Source organism: Penaeus chinensis, chromosome 30 (assembly GCF_019202785.1).
Source record: "Penaeus chinensis breed Huanghai No. 1 chromosome 30, ASM1920278v2, whole genome shotgun sequence".
Taxonomy (NCBI): domain Eukaryota; kingdom Metazoa; phylum Arthropoda; class Malacostraca; order Decapoda; family Penaeidae; genus Penaeus; species Penaeus chinensis.
In genome coordinates, this window is record NC_061848.1 from 16737883 (window position 1) to 16752498 (window position 14616).

General features: G+C 37.3%; 1 protein-coding gene across 2 annotated transcripts in view; it reads right to left on the bottom strand.

Moving 5' to 3' along the window:
* Window positions 1–408: 408 nt before the first annotated feature.
* LOC125041474 (phosphoethanolamine N-methyltransferase 3-like) overlaps window positions 409–14616 on the bottom strand; it is a 16027-nt gene continuing 1819 nt past the window's right edge. The window contains exons 2-11 of one of the 2 annotated variants that reach the window (XM_047636461.1): window positions 11202–11322; window positions 10603–10749; window positions 10319–10476; window positions 9223–9350; window positions 8848–9012; window positions 2460–2648; window positions 2207–2329; window positions 1411–1507; window positions 820–1019; window positions 409–660 (exon numbers count right to left, since the gene is read on the bottom strand). In XM_047636461.1, the coding sequence (XP_047492417.1) occupies window positions 601–660; window positions 820–1019; window positions 1411–1507; window positions 2207–2329; window positions 2460–2648; window positions 8848–9012; window positions 9223–9350; window positions 10319–10476; window positions 10603–10749; window positions 11202–11322 (1388 nt within the window). In that variant the 3' untranslated portion in view covers window positions 409–600. Of the gene's footprint in view, window positions 661–819; window positions 1020–1410; window positions 1508–2206; window positions 2330–2459; window positions 2649–8847; window positions 9013–9222; window positions 9351–10318; window positions 10477–10602; window positions 10762–11201; window positions 11323–14616 lie in introns of both variants that reach the window. The other variant, XM_047636460.1, reaches the window with a different exon arrangement.

A 14616-nucleotide genomic window follows, 5' to 3' on the forward strand; every position in this document is an offset into this window, starting at 1 on the left:
TTGAAAGATGGATATGTATATGTATATATGTAATATATATATACATATATATATATATATATATATATATATATATATGTGTGTGTGTGTGTGTGTATACATGTTTATATACATACATATATATATATATATATATATATATATGTATATATATTTATTTATATACATATATTTACATGTATACATATATATATATATATATATATATATGTGTGTGTGTGTGTGTGTGTGTTTGTATGTATGTATGTATGTATGTTTGTATGTATGTATAGTTAGGGCCTGTCAGATAACGCCTACCTCTAACGATGCCAATGGAACAAACAAATTGCCTAAATAATGTTAGATTAGGTATCAAGGATTCTCATTCTGTTTCATCAAAAGCTTTATTCATCTTGAACATATGACACTTGATGTATACTAATCTTCCCTCATGATATTTTTTCGATTATTTCCGATTTACTCTTTAGCCTTTGGCTCACAAATATATTTGTTCCAACTTTTAACATAAGGAATAGTAGCCAAAACCTTCGCCGTTCAACCATGTTATGAGTGCCTACGTATACTCCAGCAACAGTTTGTAGTTGTCTGTCAGTTCGGAGACTATAACTTCCAACCGCGAAAAGAGGCCCACGTCAGCTGGCGAGTCCTGATCCACGTGAGCTGAAGAGATAAACATAAAACTAATCAAAACTTTACTTGGACGAAATAAATGGTCTTTCTGATCCTGAATTATTGAAGTAACTGTCCTATACTTTGGCCTTAAATGTTCACAGGTATCAATCTGTGTATTGAATTCTTAACGAAATAAAATAGTCTTACCTTATTAGTAGCCACAGTCACCATTTCTTCAAATTCCTCCTGGGAGTACTCTTGAGAGAAAGCCTCATGTGTTGGTATGAAATCGTCGAGCTCCTTCTGCTGGATGCTGTAGAATTTGTCGCCGAGGTCTTCTGAATACAGACCAAATCCCGCTCGTGCGACCGCACCCGCGTAATCCTTCACTGTCACTAGGGCCATACCTTGCAAGTAGGAGATTAGATTCTATAGCATTCAGTCGAGAAACACTCTTATACATACATACACATTACTTTTGTTCGTATAATAGGTCACATACATGTGACAAGCCAGTAATCTAACTTAATGCGATCGGTACTTCTACAGTGATGCTGTTGGACGTGATAAAAGGTTAAGAGCGCCTGGGTCAGGTTTCCAATATGTATTACAGTATTTTGCTATTCTACTGCATTTTTTTTTTTTTTTTCAATTAGTAGTGTCTTACGATATTCATTCCATTTATTCTAGGAATCACCACCATATCAAAACTACATTTTGACATTAGTTAACTATTAGTAACATACTATAATACCTATAATGTATCGAGCAGCAGCCAAACTGCTGCCGATGACCTACTTGACTTGGCCACGTAGTCGGCGAGGGGCCTCGAGGTCGGCGCGGATCCCAGGCAGTAATCCGTGACGAAGAGGGTTCCGCCAGGCTTTAGCCAGCACTGCGGAGGGAGAGACGTCGGTTACGTGTGCTCGCGTAGACGATGATTGCTACTGGAGCCAGGGATGGGAATGGTGGTGATGGAGGTGGACAAGGCAAGGCTAATGCAGGTTAGAATGGTAAAAGCAATCGTGGTTATGGTCATAAAAATGGTGATGGTTGTTATAAAGATGATATGTATCGGAATAATGCAATACCGCAGTACTATACTGTAGATATACTGCAGAGCTACCCTCCCTGAAAAGGACTTTTTTGCATGAAGCCCCCCTTTTTTTTTTTTTTTAAGAGTTCTTATACCCCCTTACTTTATATCAGAATGAGACATAACGAAATCAATAATAATAACGAATTTATCATTGATATTTTTGTAATTGATTGGTGCTGATGATTGTTAATGATTTTATCATCATACTGATGATAACAAAAGCTATCAAGATCACTGTCATTGATATTTTTATCTCTGATTATATAAAAGAGCTTTGACATATACCCTTACTGTAAAGTTTATATCAAGGGTGTTGATAATTTTAACATATCTCATGTATATGGTGATGCTGACAATGCTTATCAAGTATCTATGATAAAACAATTATAGCAAAAACAACAGTGAAACTGAAGTATTGAAAGATCAGTAACATAAGATTAAAAAAAATAAAAGTTTATCTTCACGCAAAGACAGGATCGGGAATTGAAAACTTACATGAAGTCTGGCGAATAATTCTTCCTTGTTCGTGATGTGCAGGATGGAGTTGCGACTGTAGATGACGTCAAAGCTGCAATCGCCATAGTCAGCGTCCAAGATGTTTCTCATCTCAAACTGCAACTGTGTGGAAATTGCTCTGTATATATCGTGTCTACACCTTTTCCTCCTTAAAGATTAACTAACGTTTACAGTATTTAAGCAAAACTGAGAACCCAACTGCCCCGGATATATGCAATAGCACTCAACATACTCTCTTCCTCTGCGCGCGCCGGAGGTGAGTCTGCCGTTGCACTGCAAGGTCTATCATGTTGCTGGATATGTCGACCCCGTGCACGTGGACCCCGTAGAGTCGCGACATGAAGAAGGCTGACCCTCCTGACCCGCAGCCGACGTCCAGCACCCTCTGGCCGGGACGGAGACCCAGACGCTGGCAGAACTCCTGCGGCGAAGACATAGGTGCGAAACCTAACTTGTATGTGTGTGTGTGTTCCGATAAACAGATATATGTGCATATTTATATATATGGATATATGGATAAATAGATATACGATACATTTAAGTTTATATTTATATATAAATATTTATATACATATATATATAAATGCACACACACACACACACACACACACACACACACACACACACACACACACACACACACACACATATAGGCACGTAGAGGTTGTTTATGGTGAGGGGTCATCTAATGACTGAACAAGCTAGTTGCGGTTGTTCAGTTCTGGCTTCATGTATGTAAAACTACCATATTTGGGTGATTTAAACTATGAAATCATGGAACAATTAAAAAGAACTCTTGTGAAATAACTACCCCCAGATTAAGTTTACTTTTGTTTTCAGTAACCCTAACACTATAGCACAGGACATGAAACAACCTATGGACTATAGTTCTGACTTGTGTTTTAATTTGGTGTATTTATTGGTGTGTTTTGTAAATATATTTTTTCACATTTGTATTAGAGTATTTACTCTAATTATTGTATTTACTTTGTTTATTTATGTTTTTTTGTAAGAAAAAATCCAGAACTTTCTCTTCACAATTGAATTGCCAAACGACTTTGTTATCTATCTATCTATCTATCACACACACGCACATACACACGCGCACACACACAAGAGGTAAACCAAGCTTATCGGGAGGAGAACCTTTATTTTCTGCAAAGGTTTCGGGTGAAAAGTTCGTCAACCTTTATCAGTGGTTAGTTGAAATATCAATACAACATGAAATCATGAAAGAAACACATCGTAATACATTCTTGGTTTAAATCATACGAATATCACAGAAATTAATTAATAAAAAATATAAATATAGATTATACAGACATAGATTATGTCATTAGTATTTTTTGGTTTACATTTGACATATATATACATATGTATAGACATATATGTATATACATATATATATATATATATATATATCATCTATCATCTACCTCTCTCTCTCTCTCTCTCTCTCTATATATATATATATATATATATATATATACATATGTGTATATATATAAATATATAATATACACATGTATGTATGTATATACATATGTATATGCATATATATACATACACATATGTATATATGTACATATATATAAATATATAAACATATATATAATAATACATATATGTATAGATCTGTGTATAATATATATATACATATATATATATATATATATATATATATCGGTTGTAAAACAAGTGTTCAGATTCCAGTTTCCAGTTTTGGGGCAGTTATTTTCATGATAACAAAAAACATATTAGCATAACTAGGGCCAATGGGAGAACCCATAGTAACTCCATCGATCTAAGCGTACAAACGGTTGTCAAAAATAAAAATGGGATCTTTTGTGACAACATTTAAAAGAGAAATTAACTGGTTTTTTTTTCTAAAGCAAATTGTAAAAAGGATTCAGCCTTTGTATTGTTAATGATGAATTCTGTGGTTTCTGCAAGAGGTACGTTAGCAAACAGAGACTATACATACATACAAACAAAATGTATACATACATACGTACATACACACACTCACACATCATATACATATATATATACATATATATGCATATATATATGTGTGTGTATGTGTGTGTGTGTGTGTGTGTGTGTGTGTGTGTGTGTGTGTGTGTGTGTGTGTGTGTTGTATATATATGTATGTAGATGTGTATATATACATATATATGTATATATAAATATTTATATCAATATATATATATATATATATGTAGATATGTATGCATGTATATATTATATATTAACATATATCCTTCTATCAATGTGCCATTGAACATAATTATCTACATACCTCGATCTTTTTCTATATAGAAATAGATGGATTATACATATACATATATATCTGTCTGTCTGTCTATTTATCAATCTATAACTATAGATACATACATACATACGAGCGTGTGTGTGTGTGTGTGTGTGTGTGTGTGTGTGTGTGTGTGTGTGTGTGTGTGTGTGTGTGTGTGTGTGTGTGAGAGAGTGTCCTCTTTTTCTTTCTCTCTCTCTAAATATATGGGTGTGTGTGTATGAATGCATATATTATATGTATTATATATATATATATATATATATATATATATATTACATATATTATATATATATTACATATACATATCTAAATATACATATATATATATGTATTATACATATATATACACACACATACATACATATATACATTCACACACACACACACACACACACACACACACACACACACACACACACACACACACACCACACACACACACATATATATATATATATATATATATATATATATGCTTGTATTTATAAATATTTATTTAAATATATATATAAGCACATATACTGTACATATACTTATGTTATATATATATATATATATATATATATATATATATATACATATTTAACATATACATATATATGTATATATATGTATATGTATGTGTATAAATAAATATATTTACATATGTGTGTGTGTGTATGTATATAGATATACATACAGATATATACATATATACACACATATATACATATATATATATATATATTTATATATATAAATATATTCATATATATATATATATATATATATATGACGAAGACAAAGTCGAAACCGGTCAAATACATCTCTTGTATTGTGAAGATATTCATTCTCATTCATACCTTTTATACATTTGTCAACATGAACGCGGTTCATATATATATATATATATATATATGTGTGTGTGTGTGTGTGTGTGTGTGTGTATGACTCACTCTAGGGCTCTGACATATGACAGATTCATTTTTGGCAATTATCTTCTCCATGACGCTCTATTTTGTTTTCTTCATGTTGGCATGTTGGCATGTTGGCATGTCCACCTAAATTCAATGAGCATGCCCAGTCTTTTCTTTCCCCTGGGTTTTTACCAGCTATTCTCCCTTCAATCACCTCCTTCAACAACCCGTTTCCACGTAACACATGTCTAAACCATAATATTTTGGTTTTAGAAAACTTTTCCATTGTACAGATATAACCATAACCTGTCTTCTTTACCTTGATCTTCAATCCTTATTTCTGTGATACCTCATTTACTCTGCCCATTATTAGCTGCAATACGTTTCAGCAATCATGCCTTGATCATCTGCAATTCTTGTGTCTTTCAATCATTCTCTTCCGGCATTGACTCCCTCATTGATATCATGTAATCTTCCGCCACCATCCTCTCTACATAGACTGAAAATAACAGAAGGGAAACTGTACAACCTTGTCGAACTCCTCTACCTGTTGTGCTTGCTTCACATACAATTCATAAATCAATTTTCAATCCCAGTCCACCCTATCAAAAGCTTTCTCATAGTCCACAAAACAGACATAGAGTTTCTTTCCATGGTCTAACACCTTTTCACAGAGCATACGCATGAGTCCGAATGCATCTTCGGTACCACAACCTCTCTTAAAACCAAACTGTGTTTTGCTGATGTAATCCCTAGCCTTTCCTTCTAGTACCCTTATTAAGATCGTTGATGGATGTGTAATTAAGCTGATGACTCTCACATGCAGTTGCATTTACTTTCTTTGGCAAAAGTATTATAACTGACATTGTGAATTCTGTTGGGCAGACACCTACATAAATTCTCTTGCATATATCGGCCAGCTCTGATGCTCCTTCCTCGCCCAAGTTCTTCCAAAACTCTGCTAGTATACTATATATACCTACAGCTTTTCTATTCTTTAAGTCCTTTATTGCTGTCATAATTTCACTATCTAGTAGCTCTGAACCTTTGAAGTCATCATATACTTCATTTACGCTATTCAAAAAATCTCCTTCACAAGTTTCCTTCCACTATCATATAGTGCTGCAATGTATTGCTTCCATCGATCCTTGATGTCGTGTTAGTTTGCCAAAAGGTTTCCATTCTCAGCCTTAATAGCATTTCCACTGTAAACTCCCTATTTTATTATGGTCGCGGTCTTATCTTATTATACGACAGATCTGATTTACTCTTTCTGTCTAACTCTTCCAAATCTTGTTCATTCCACCAATTTTCCCTTGCCTTGCCCCTTTCCCGCCTCAATTAATTATTTAGATGTTAACACTTCCTTTTACATCCCTCATTTGTTATATTTTTCCACATTCTACTTTCATCTATTATCCTCATCATCTCTTCTTTGCATCATCTCTTTGCACTTTCCACCACTGCCTCTTTCAGGGTCTTCCAGTGGCACTTACTGCTATTTTCCTCTCCTTTATTGTACTTCATCTTTTCACTGACTTTATTCTGGAAACTTGCAGCTTTTTTCTCCACATTTTCTAAGTTCCATTTTTCAATCTCTTTCCAACTTTCTTCAAGATAACCACTTGTCTCATAACTGCTAAATTATGTTCAGAATCAGCATCAGCTCTTGGAAAAACTACAAGCATTCTTTACACTGTTTTATGGTTTGTTTGGAATCAACTAGTGTCTCCTGTCTTTTATCATGCACCTTTATTTCTTATGTTGGCATATATACCTGTATAATTATCAGATCTACAGGTTCAACCTGCACTTTTACCAAATTCAATCTTCGATGTGCAGTACAATCTTTGTCACTCGCTTTAAAGTTTTCCTGTCTAACAGAATTGCTGCTCCTTGTCCTTATACTGCTGTTGTGTTAATTGTCCTTGCTCCATCACTGACGATATATTTGCTCTCTTTCCATCTCACTTCACTAAGCCAAAGAATACTTAATTCTTAGGAACTTTATCTACGTGAACACACACACACACACACACACACACACACACACACACACACACACACACACATATATATGTGTGTGTGTGTGTGTGTGTTCACACACATACACAACACGTATATACATACTTATATATGTGTGCGCGTGTGTGTGTGTGTGTGTGTGTATTTATGCCTATATGTGTGTGTGTGCAAAATTTTGTGCTAGAACTAGGAGAGTAAATTATGAGGATTATCTATAAATGGATGGTTCGTTTGATCATCCCATCCTCCATCAGACAGGTCCTTGCTCTTGCCCGGCACAGGCATGTTCAGTGCCGGGTATTAAAAATTCTGTTTCACCCTGAAATTTCAGGTTGTAAAGCTGAATATGTGAATAAGTAAACATTTTGAATGCATATGCACTGCATTGTGGTAAGTGAGATGGGTCTTCGCCCTCATCCCACACACACAGATTTTGGGGGAAATTTGTGGCGGGAACAACACGTCATGGTTCTGCCAGCCCGATGTTTGTAATTTCTCTCTTTCTTTTTCCATGAGTAAAGCAACAGAATTAGTCGGAGACCAAGGAATGAATTGCAAAAGGAACAATAGATCAAAGTAAAGTACTTTAAAGAAAAATCGTGAACATCAAAAGGGCAGGTTAGAATTAGTGAATATTGCTTGAGTCGCTCTCTGAAACGAGCCAGTGTCACTTCCAAATGTACCATAATATGTTCATTGCCAAAAAATATTTGTGTAGTTATGTTTACTGATTTCGTATTTAAATGGTAATTTGTCATGTTTCATATAAAAGTGTTGTTCTTTTGCGGTCGGTTTTCAGTATTAATATTGATGGGGAACACTAAATTTCAGTATATTCATATGTGTCGAATTCAGTGTTAAAGCTACATTTAATAGTGCACTGTTTATAGTTGTAAAATGTCTGGACCACACAGAATTCTCAAATCCAACCATTTTGAAGGCAAATCAATGTAGCATTTTTTTTTTTTTTTTTTTAGAACTAGAGTATATTATGATGATTATCTAAAATGTTTGGTTTGTTTCAATGTTCACAATAGAATGGAAGAAGGGAGTATGCAGTTTTATTATGTCTTTTATCAATCGGCTCTCACCCGGCATGCTCAGGTATGTTCAGTGCCTGGTATCATAAATCTTGTTTAACCCGGAAAATAAAGATTGAATAAATGAATTAGTATAAATTTTGTATCCATATGCACTGAATTGTGATAATTGAGATGGGTCCTTGTTCTCATCCCCTATACAGAGAGGTTGGGAAAAATTGTGGTGAGAATAACATGTCATGATTCTACCAGCCCAATGTCTCCAGATTTTGTTTCTTTCCCTTTATTTAAAACTATGGCATGCTAAGTGTGTACTTCCAGCACTCCTAATTTGTTACTCACCCTGGTGGTTGACTCGCCTCCAGTGGAGACCCAAGTGTGACCGAGCAACCACTCTAGCTTAAGGATGAAGGACTCGGAATACCGGATGTCCACAGCGTGTTGGGTTGCGCTGCCCTCCTCCGAGCGCCGGGCCAGAAAGCACATCTTGACGGGGTCCCCCTCATGCTGCGGGGAACAGATCTCGCCTTAGAGGGATACGCTGCCTCCAGAGCAGCTGGGATTTTTTTTTGCAAATTTGCAAATACGTTCCACATTGCTAATAAACACCCTCAAGTACTGGAACTTTTTTCCCAAGGCTGTTTTATGACATTGCTCTTTGGATGAAACCTTGAATCTCATCTAAAGGAGTTTAATTAATTTAGAAATATCACTTACAATGATGTATGACAGTAAACTTTTAGCCCGCAAGACGGTGAATCTGGAGGAACCGGCACTGACCAAGTGCAGCATCTGGCAGTAGGACACCACTGACCTCAGTAGCGTGCTGTTGGAAGGCCTGGGGCCTATGAGAGACCGAGTTTTAGAAAATGCCCTGATTTCAGTATGTGACTCAGAAATTGCAGCTATAGTGTAAGTTTTAAATGTACCTCCATCAAGGAACTAGTCTTATCTACCTTGGAATCCCCGTATTGGCTGGTATGTCTTCCTGGCCAAAGTGTTCACCATTAAGTTCTACATATTGACCTTCCTCACCGGGATAAAACTCCCGGCGTATCTCAGCTTAGGGCGAGAAACATTGTGGTGGCATTTCGTCCTGGGCTACAGCGGCAAAGATGATGCCAAAAATAACCTCTAGCATAATTACTTGTAAGCTCAGTACTTGATACTCCAAATCAATATTATATTATATAAGGTATAACTACTTTTCAGAAATAACTAAGATATATTACAACTATGATACCTCAGTTAGATTTTAAAGATAATCCAGGCAAGCATTTATTTAATCAACGAAGACAAATAAACACCCACTCCAGCACACTGAAGACATGACGCTCACTTCGACAGTTCTTTACAAAGTAAGTGTCAGAAAACCACGGTGAATTACCTCAAAGCCTAAAAAGGCAAATATTTTTAAAAGAACGATAGTAGGTGAAATTAGCAAGGAACTTTGCTTTGTCTGGGCTGTATCATGCTGCATCATCATTAATCACATTAGAACCGACATATGTGATTATTAAAAAGTAGACAATATGCATATAATTATATATATATATATATATATATATATATATGTATGTATATATATATATATATATATATATATATACACATACATACACATATATATACACACATATATACATATATATACATATAGTGAGTAAGACCGATGCTTCTTTACCCGAACACCAGAATGACAATTGGACAACTTAATCAGCCTACACACTAAAGGTCATTGGTCAACTTTCCTTATAAATACACTAGATAGGGATGTTTTTGCAGGCAGAAACGAGTGTTTGTGGGAGCCAACCTTCGTGGAAGCCACACGCCTCTCTGAAGACAAAGAAGCCCTCAAGCACCAGCCACTCGAGAACGCGATGCAAGAAATCATGCACTTGAAAGTCGCTGAGGCAAGTCAGGACCCAAGCACCCACGACCATTTCGAAAGACCCAGGGGGGAAGCTTAGCCTGAAAAAATAAATATATAATTAAATAAATAGTGTCACATTTTTACTCCAGAATTTATCATAACCCTCTTCCCTAAACGAAGTATTTATGTATGTTTTATCATTATTACTAACTAATTTTACTTACTCATTGATGTCGGCAAACTTGTAGGTGATGTTATCTGTTGACCTCTCTGTCGGAACACTGTCGCCGCCTTTTGCTGTGCTTGGCGTGTGGAGGACGAAGGTCACGTGATCGGCGTCCAGCGCGAGGCGGGAGAGCTCGCTTCCTCGACTGCAAATCCAGCTTCAGATGATCAACCACATAAGTGAGGGGAAGAAGCATAGAGGCAGGTACTGTAGTACGCCACTTCAAAGCAGGAATTATGCATTAATACAGAATGTATACATTTATACATATTCTCTCTATCTATCCATCTCTCTCTCTCTCTCTCTCTCTCTCTCTCTCTCTCTCTCTCTCTCTCTCTCTCTCTCTCTCTCTCTCTCTCTCTCTCTCTCTCTCTCTCTCGCTCGCTCGCTCGCTCTAACTCTCCCTTTTCTTTACCTAAGTCTGTCAGGCGCAAAAACAATAAAAAAAGAAATACACAACTCACTGGGAAGATACATTTTCTACATTTGTACGTCCCTTTAACCTCTGAACAGATTTACAAAGTATCCATGCATGGAAGCACACAGCCTCCCCGCGCCCTAAGAATCCTTAGCGTCTGTAAGGAGCCTCCCACTCACCCCGAGCCGAGGTACAAGATCCTGCCCCCACGCACGCGTGGCTGCCAAGCCAGGACCTCCTCAATCACTTCCTCCAGGAACTCGCACCGCTCCTCGGGCGCCGCCCCGGGTTCAAGAGAAGCTGGAAGAAGGGGGTTGCGATGACAATGGTGATCACGACTTAATAATAATAATAAAGTTGCCTGACATCACATTAATAAAGGAAACCTTTGTTTACAAAACAATTAATGGCCTAATTGACACCACTATTTATTTTTCGAGATATGAAGACAGTCCCAGCAATACGCACATATACAAATATACATATACATATACAAACCTGAATATTTCTGTGCTTCAACGAATGTTTAGAGACATGCGTTGGCGCATCAACAAGGTGTGTGATACTGCTTAAATGTAGAGATAAGATCGACCAAAAGATCTTGCAACACCAGATTCCTTATCTTCGATCCCTTACTTTTTCTGCCCAATCCTTGCTTCCCTGGCTAATACCTTCCTTCTGTAATTGCTCTTCTGATTTCCCTGATCCACCCAAATCAAACATTCCACCTTCTTGGACACTGCCACCTTGGCCACCAACACCACTTCTCACACATTCCAGCCACCGACTCCTACCCCACTTCAAAACTTTCCTCTGTAACCGCTTACAGTCTTTCTGGTCATGTCTGACCACCAGCAAACTAGAAACCATAAAACATACCACCAGAACAGACGCTAGGTCACACCCGACGCCTTCATACCTCATGTCATGCTCTATACTTCTCATGCAATGGTCTTTTTTCAGTCCCACATATCTTACTATCCTTCCCTTGCTTTATTGAAGCCCACTCTCGCTTTTCCCTAAATGTTTCCCCTGAAATATAGTTATATCATAGTCTCCCCTGAAAATCGCCTAGTCACGAATTTCTGGTTTACTTTTATTTATTTCTCATATTATGAATATTATAAAGACTATAATATATTATGTCTTTATGTTTAATTGACAAATGTTTGTTTATTTGCAGTTATGTTGTCTAAAATATTTGTAAGGCCTTTGTCCAATGTAAATTAAGAAATTTAATAAATTAAGACACAAGAATGGGATTCCTATTTAACCTTTAAATTATACAAGTATTCTCTCTGGTCTTGTCTTCCACTGGCAATGGAACAATCACTGCTGTACATAGCACGGCCTTAGCGTCCTAAATACAGCGGTAGAAATACTGTATGGCCAAGAGACCTCATCCTGGGTTTTAAGGAACTTAACGCCCACGTCTCTGTAAAACATCAAACACACTAGTGATAAACAACCTGACAACAAATTGGTGACCCCGGAGTTGTGTAAAGCCTGGTGATCTGTTAATTGTCACCCTTCCATGATTTTCATCAGTGTTTGTGCCACTTGTGTCTCAGGATGCCCGAGGAATCCAGAAGCGACGCTGATATTTTTAGCAACACTAGAGAAGATCTATCACCGCATTCCGAACACTGACTTTCTGCAGTCATGACCCTTCCATTTGGTTCACCATCCTCGAGTGTTGTTTTAAAGCGCAGCGCATCAGCAAAAGTGTCATCAAGTTAAGTCCTGCAACATCTCTCCATCCTCCAGATGTTTTGGCTCAAGTTTCGGATGTCATTTCGACTGTTGCGCTATTGGATGAGCCATATGAAAAGCTGAAGACTGCATTGCTGTCGAGACTGGAATCTTCCATCACTACCAGACTTCAGGAACTCGGCAACGAAAAACCTTGTGGTAGTTTTGACTTATGGTAGTTTTGGCAAGGCAATCTTTCTACAGCTTTTTTTCCCAGTGCCTGTCTTCACATATTCAACAGGGATTATTCACAGTAAAAGTGAAGCTCATCATTTATGAACTCACTGAATTAGCAGATGAGTTTATGGCGTCACTGCCTAATTCTCGTTTTGTGGTTAAAGTAGCTTCCACATCTTAAACAGAGCAGTTGGCAGAACTTGTTGCAAAACTCACTATCCAGGATAATGTTAGTTGCATCTCTACCAACAATAAGCCATGGTACAGGTCAAGAAGTCGGTCCAGACGAAGAGATGACATATGCTTCTATCACAGCAAATTCAAGGAAGCAGCAAAGAAGTGTCTTCAGCCCTGCAATTTCAATAAAACAGCAAAGACGAACATTAGAGGCGCATAATGTTTGCCACACCTTTTCCATGTTTTTTCATGTGTGGGACCCGTTCTCCTAGTCGACACTGGCGCCGAGGTTAGCATTTTGCCTGTAACAGCAAGTCACATATCCCTCCGATCATGAACTTGTATGCAGCCAACAGATTAACAATCCCTGTATATAAACGGATAACTCTTGCACTCAACCTTAAGCTTCAGTGCACATATCAGTGGACTTTCTATGTAGCAGCTGTATCTCAAGCCATACTTGGTGCTGATATTTTGAGAAACTTTAACCTCCTATTTGAAATTAAAAATTGGAGACTCCTTGACACTACTTCTACGAAGTCTACTAATGTTCAACTTCTACATGGAAATAGTTTGCAGATCTCTCCACAATCGATGCCAACAACCCATCACAGCTAAAGTCCTTTCCTTCACTTACTCAGCCATATTCTGCAACCCTTCTTATAAAGCATTCCTTTACTCATCACATCCAAACAATTGGTTGACCTACACATGCTAAGTCTCGTCGATTACCACCAGAACGGTATCGCTTAGTAAAAAAAAAGTTTGAGTCCTTGCTATGTCTGGGAATCATCCGTGCAAGCTCCAGCAACTGGCCATCTGCACTGCATGTCGTTTCTAAGAAAAAATAAGAACTACGATCCTGCGGTGACTACAAAGCTCTCAATACTCAGACGCTGATGGATCGTTACCCAATTCCCAACATTCAAGAACTTATTTCACAATTTTCTGGAGGTTTCATCTCCTCCAAAATTGATCTAATTAAAACATTCCACCAAATACCAGTCAACCCTTCAAGCCTCCCGAAAACGGCCATCATCACCCCCATTTGGCTTGTATGAATGCTGGATGCTGCTGAACATCAGGATCATCTAATGCAAGTCTTCAAACATCTGAATGATTATGGTATCCATATTAATGTAGACAAGAGTATAGTTGTGTTTGTTGATTTCCTCGGCCACATAGTTACTGCAGCAGGTATCACTCCACTTCCTGCCAAATGTGAGGCCATTCAACAATTCCCTAAGCCAATGACACAGCACAAGCTCAAGGAGTTCCTTGGGATGATTAACTACTACATTCATTCCGAAATCTTCTCTTCTTCTTCAACCTCTGTATTCCATAATCAGACCATGCAAGAAAGGTCAGTCAGTTGCTTTTATCTCGGCATCTGAAGCTGATATTGCCTACAATGCTGCTAAGCAAGCCCTCAGTGCAAAAAATACACTCAACTTTCCCAAGCAAGATGCCCCAATGTCCACCACTACT